Source organism: Chaetura pelagica, unplaced genomic scaffold, assembly GCF_000747805.2.
Source record: "Chaetura pelagica isolate M959 unplaced genomic scaffold, ChaPel_1.0 scaffold137, whole genome shotgun sequence".
NCBI lineage: Eukaryota > Metazoa > Chordata > Aves > Apodiformes > Apodidae > Chaetura > Chaetura pelagica.
In genome coordinates this window covers 800,922-807,301 of record NW_009953947.1, presented here as the reverse complement: position 1 = coordinate 807,301, position 6,380 = coordinate 800,922, and the positions used below count along the sequence as shown (strand labels likewise).

Sequence of the window (6,380 nt, the reverse complement as noted above, 5' to 3'; positions counted from 1 at the left end):
GTTAGATTTGTTTTTATTGTTTATCACTAGTTTTTTGGGTTTTTTTTTTGTCTTTTTTGTATATTCTTGTGCTCCTCTCTGAGCTTCTACATCTTTCTCGTGAAAGTGTGGAATATTCTCCATTACAGAGCAACACCCCAACAAACTTCTAACAGAGTGGAGAGAGCCTGGACACTTGCTCCCTGGAGTACTTGTTTCTTTTAAGAGAGAAGCAGCTGGGGGATCGCTAAAGAGTATTGCCATGAATCCAGATTTTTAATGCAAATTACTGAAACATGTAACTCCTTTTTTATTCAGATCGATCTATGGAGTTTTCCAGGGCAAGCAGAATGTGAAGGGAATCTCACTCTATCGTTTCGCAGTTCCTCGTGAAGCATTTGCATCACCCACTGAAGTTGGAGACAATTATTGCTTCTGTACAGATGAAGTCATATCACAGAACTGCACGTTGGCTGGAGTCCTAGACATAAGTGCCTGCAAAGCAGGTATAGTAGTGACATGTTACTACCAAATGAGCTGTTTACCTGGGAAGAAAGTGTGTGTCCTGTAGCTGAGGTGCTACTCTAAGATCCAGGCCATTTGTGTTTGTCTGTGAATTCTTTCACAGATTGGGAGACCCTTCCAGCTTCTGCAGCCTCATTTTCCAAAACGAGGACTATAGCATTTCTGTATTTTGCATAGTGCCATGCAAAATTATGATGCTACAGACTGTATAGTGACACTGCAGTATAGAAAGGAAAGGAGGGGCCACTATAAGCCAGAGATAGTCATAGTCCTATTTGTGATAATTCACACACACTGTGTGTATGTGTGTGTGCGCACAACTGTATGCACACGCAGACACTGAGAGACACTACTGGATTAGTTTAGCATCAGTTTAATAAAATAATTATATACAGAGTCTACATTTGGTGTAGAGTGCATAGCATGGGTTCCCCTTAGTCTTGCTTTTGACTAAAGAAGATCATGAAGGTGAAGGGGATAAGTGTCAGTCAGGTCCTTACCTCAACATGAAACTGGGAGCACTGCAAGATCCACAGACAAGTAGGATTGGTAACTACAATTTACAATTTATTCCACCCTGCAATTTATTTTTTTTTGTAGAATCACTTTTTTTTTTTTTTTTCTTTTTCTTTTTTCTTTCTATTTTAATCAGGATTTTGTGTCTATGTAAAAAATTGTTTGCATGGAAAACTACCTCAGAATATGAGCACTGAAGCAGGGTTTAATGATTCAAGTGATTTTTGTTTTGATTTGTTTTGTTTCAAATAGGAAGACCAGTATTTATCTCTCTTCCGCATTTCCTTCATGCAAGTGATTCTATATTGCATGATGTTGAAGGACTGAGTCCAAATGAGCAGGAACATGAGACTTTTCTAGATATAGAGCCTGTAAGTACAATATTTAATAATTGTAACTCAGTAAACTTGTGATGTTTAAATTTCGTTTTAGTAGAGTGAGCCCTTTACCAGACCAATGAGCAAAAGATAAAATATTTTCATGCCCGCTTTGGCAAGGTCTCCTCACACAGCTGTTACATTTTAGCAGAAGTTTAGAACAGAATTTTGAGTCATTCTGACCTTCAAGGTCTGGAAAATAAGTTTTGATTTTTCCTTAGTGGTAATGTGATATTAGATAGATGCTGCAAACTTTAAAGTATGCCATAGCTTTTCTGTGACCTTCAAGCACTTTGAGAAAATTCTTCTCTATAAAAATTCTTCTGTTCCCTTTATACTTCTTTTTTTCCCAATTTCTATAGTTAGCCATTTTTGTTTAATTATTATATCAGTTGTAATTAAATAAATATAGATCAGTTTATTTCCAAGAAAACTGCTGGAAGTCTAAACAGACTAGTCCAGAACAGATCTAATGTAGTTTTTTTGACTATGGTTGTCCAACAGAGCTCCAATGACAGCTCTAATTTTGATTGCCTTCAATTTCCCCTCTACTTCTGTTCCAGTGACCAGATTCTTACCTTTAAGTGTATTTACCAAAGTCTTCTGAATAGTTTGAGATATCATAAGGCTCCAAAATTTTATTTTACTCCTAATCTGAATGAAAAGATAAAACTCAAGATTTCTCACTAAAACGCTTTCAGTCATATAGTTTGACTGCTAAGTTATGTATCTCCAATGAGGAAATCTAAAGTTAGATCTTCGTTTCAGTTTATTTGGAATAAACCAGAATTTCATAAATAAGATATGAAATTTTCAAGAATCACACTCTGTCTTGCTTTCTGGATGACAGAGGGGAAAAGGAGGAGATGAAGAAAAGATCTGGCCTTTGTTTTGATGTTTGTTCTGACATACAACGTTTTTTTTTTACCCTATGAAAAACATTATTTTTACTGAAAAATAAAATTCTACTAATTTCTGCTAGAAAAATACCCTAAAACATATTTTTAAATTAAATTTTTCATACCTGGGTCAGGACAATCACAAGCACAATTACAGGTTGGGTGGAGAACACATTGAGAACAGCCTTGAGGAGAACTTGGGGGAACTGGTTGATGAGGAGCCCAACATGAGCTGGCAATCTGTGCTCAAAGCCCAGAAAGCCAACCGTGTCCTGGGCTGCAGCAAAAGAAGCGTGGCCAGCAGGTCAAGGGAGGTGATTCTCTCCCTCTATTCCTCTCTTGTTAGACCCCACCTGGAGTATTGTGTCCAATTCCGGAGCCCAGAACATAAGAAGGACATTGAGCTCCTGGAGTAACTGCAGAGAAGGGCCACAAAGATGATTAGAGGGCTGGAGCACCTCTGCTGTGAAGACTGGCTGAGGGAGTTGGGGCTATTCAGTTCAGAGAAGAAAAGGCTCCGGGAAGACCTTATAGTGGCCTTCCAGTATCTGAAGGGGCTACAGGAAAGCAGGGAGGCCATTTTACAAGGGCTTGTAGTGAGAGGACCAGGGGTAATGGATCAAAACTGGAAGAGGGGAGATTTAGATTAGAAAGAAATTATTTTCTGTGAGGGTGGTGAGACACTGACACAGGTTGCCCAGAGAAGTTGTGGAAGCTCCATCCCTGGAAGAGTTCAAAGACAGGTTGGATGGGGCCCTGAGCATCCTTATCTAGTGGGAGGTGTCCCTGCCTATGCAGAAGGGTTGGAACTAGGTGATCTTTAGGTCCCTTCCAACCCCAACCACTCTATTATTCTATGAGAATTGATTCAGTATTTTTAACCTTTTTTTATTCAGCCTTGCTTTGTTTGCGAATTACAAAAGTACCTATGGCGAAGACACAAAATCAAAAGTTCTCTGCTAAATGAGAGACCTTTAGAGATATTAAAATTTCATTAAAACTGAATCCTTCAAAACAGAAGGATAAAATAATACCAAGGTGCTTTTTGACACAGTCTATATTCTAGGATTATGCATTCAATTAAAAAAATTAAATTAACATGGGTTTTTTTTCTGGTTTTAGACCACTGGTTTTACACTACAGTTTGCAAAAAGGCTGCAAGTAAATCTCCTTGTGAGACCTGCACCAAAAATTGAGTAAGTACTACTTAATTATTTTGGTTTTAAATACTTTTTTTTTTTTTTTTTTTTTTTTTCCTCCTCCAAGAGGGCTGATTGATCTATTAGAATGTCAGGACAAATGGCTGGGAAAAGGAGGAATGAAAATACTTTTTCAAAGGTTACAAAAGTTTCAGTCAAGATTTTTCAGAGAACATAAATTTCAGCAAAACAGCAAGAATTCTTGAAGAAGGCACAGCCCAAGTCTTTTAACACACATTTGATTTCCTCATAGAAGCTTAGCAGGCAACATGTTCTTACAAATAACATTATTACAAAACCCAAATTGGGACCACGAGGAAGAACTGGAAGGCAAAGTGTATTTCCTATAATAAATCAAACGAGAGAGAGAGTTTATGTGTGCTCTGTTGCTAGGTAGATTTTATCATAAAAGTTGACAGGTCTCTAGCTGTTTCTTTTCTTTTTTTCTCTTTTTTTTTTATTTTTTTTATTTTCATTGGCACAAATGTACATATACAGATGTGCATTTTGGGATCCCATACATCTGGCTTTTAAAAAAAAAAATAATATTTTTTTTTTCCAATCCAGAACTAAAAAGCCACATCTGGAAAGTGGAAATGTAGTTAGAGGAGAAGAAAAGTTTTTAAGCAGAGTGTGGGTTTATTCACCAAACTAAAGTTAACATGCTGTACTTTTTTTTTTTTTTTTTTTTTCTCATTTCAGAGCTTTATCAAAAGTTAAAAAACCTTATGTTTTTCCTGTTCTTTGGCTAAATGAGGTTAGTATATTTTCTATTCATCTTCACTGTTTAAAAAACTTTGAAGTCCTAGGTTTTTCAGTCTTGATGTCCTGAAATTGGGCAATATAACTTATGCTGTGATCTGCAAAATTCTAGAATATATTCAGCAAGTGAGGGTTGCATATTTACCTTTAACTGACATTTTTCTTGCACTGTTTCAGTCTGCTGTTATTGGGGATGAGAAAGCAGAAATGTTCAGAAAGAAAGTCGTGGGTCCTGTCCAGCTGCTGGGTATGCTGCAGATGGTGTTACTGATCACAGGTTCTGTGCTATTCATCTCTTTCATGGGTTCCTTCTTCATATGTGTATCAAAGAAATCAAAATAAGTAAGTACTAACGACTCGGTCTTCAGCTTTAACTTTTCCTCAGGGGTTCAAGAAGTTCAGAATCATTACCTGTTCTTATTTTCTAAGTGGTGATACATTTAGTAGTTGTTCTGTGGGAAATAATCCAGGTAATTTACCTAATGTTTTCAAGTTTTCTTCCAGACTAAACCTTTCAGGATGCTCTTAACACACTCAGGAGAGGGTATTGGGAACTATATCAGAAGACCAACACTTTTGTAATTCCAAAACACAGCATGATTGTTGTGAGTTTCTGAAAATAGACATTTAACCCAAGACTGCTAAACTGTTCTTAAATGCCTTCTAGTACTTCTCTGGGACAGAGGCCACACATCTGCAGATTCCTGTGCTCTTCCAGGACATAACTCTGTCTGTGGCTCAGAGAATCCACTGTAAATTACATTTTTATTGAGTGTTGGATAGGATTTCTCACTTCTTTCTGTCAGTCCTGCACCACTTTCATGTCAGTCTAAACATTTCCTGAACATACCTAGCACACTAAGACTATAAATCCACTCTTATAATGAGTAGAATAACCAAGTGGTCAATTAATGCACTGCTATCTAGGGAAACACCCATTTTTGTAGTGATTTAAAAGAAGGGCAGAGACATGATGTTATGGTCAAAAGTATGCTCTAGTAAGAGTTGTTTTCAAGACAAAGACTTACCTCATCACATGCTGAATTCTGATTTTATTTAATTACAGGGAACAAAAGACTTCAGAAGTAGTCAATGTTTAATTGAAATTTCTGCCAAGCAGCAGTTAAAATTCAGAGACAAAAGGTATGATTTAAGGCACGGTCAGTCCACATGCTATGGAATTCAATATGCTTGTCCATTTTGAGAAGACCAACTCACTAACCCAAATAAGATGATGTTTCTGAAGGTCCACACTTCTGATATCACTAAAGAGGCTGCCATGGAAACTATGCTTTCAAACAAATCATTATTTGAACTTCGTTGCAAGTTTTAAATTACATTCAAGCAGACTGAAGAGGAGGTGCAGTTGGATTTTAGATCATCTTCTGCCATTTATGCAACTTGCTACTTTTTTCTTCTGGGATTTGCAAGACAAGTGAAAGCTGTTTGCTGACCTTCTGTCTCTGAGCACAGGCTGGGAATGACAACACCATTGAGCTCATGCTGTGTTCTAGATGCTCTCATTGCAATTTTTCTTTCAGTTCCTTCAAGGAATGGAAGCTGCTGCAACAGAACTGCTCTCTGTCCTCTATTCAGGGATGTGAACTGCGTTGAATGTGAAGTTTATTATGTAAAGTTACTAACTGTAATACATGAAGTTAATAAAATACCTACTAAAATATGTGGTTTATACATTTTATATGGAGATGGCTCATAGACACAGTCATTCATATGTTTATGGAGCTCATAAAAATTTGTCTCCACAGCTGTTTAGCAATCTGAGCTACCTGCTACCTTGCTCAACAGCTCTTACTGCTCCTCCTGTGTGCTTTCTTTCTGGCTGTTGCTTGAACACCAGCTTCTGCTCTGCCCTAACTCCACTTTGCTCAAAGCTTCCCTCAGGGAATGATCTCACATGTCACCTTTAGGTGACATATTTCAGAATATGTCCAGACACAGAAAGGACTGAGATAATTATTTTGATCAAAAATCAAGGGTTCCACTTCCTTGCTATAGAAGAGTATAAATGAAAACAGGTAGCCCCAATTATTAACTAATAAACCATCTACCACAAGGCAATTTGTTCAACCATTTGTTTAATGAGGTGCATCAGTGTGTAGCAT

General features: G+C 37.3%; 1 protein-coding gene across 1 annotated transcript in view; it reads left to right on the top strand.

Moving 5' to 3' along the window:
* The window catches only part of CD36 (CD36 molecule (thrombospondin receptor)), a 28,412-nt gene extending 22,481 nt beyond the window's left edge, over positions 1 to 5,931 (top strand). Inside the window, exons 9-14 of the mRNA XM_010001786.1 lie at positions 298 to 485; positions 1,273 to 1,391; positions 3,419 to 3,492; positions 4,198 to 4,252; positions 4,435 to 4,599; positions 5,324 to 5,931. Coding sequence (XP_010000088.1) covers positions 298 to 485; positions 1,273 to 1,391; positions 3,419 to 3,492; positions 4,198 to 4,252; positions 4,435 to 4,599 — 601 coding nt within the window. The 3' untranslated portion in view covers positions 5,324 to 5,931. The remainder of the gene's footprint in view (positions 1 to 297; positions 486 to 1,272; positions 1,392 to 3,418; positions 3,493 to 4,197; positions 4,253 to 4,434; positions 4,600 to 5,323) is intronic.
* Positions 5,932 to 6,380: the final 449 nt, after the last annotated feature.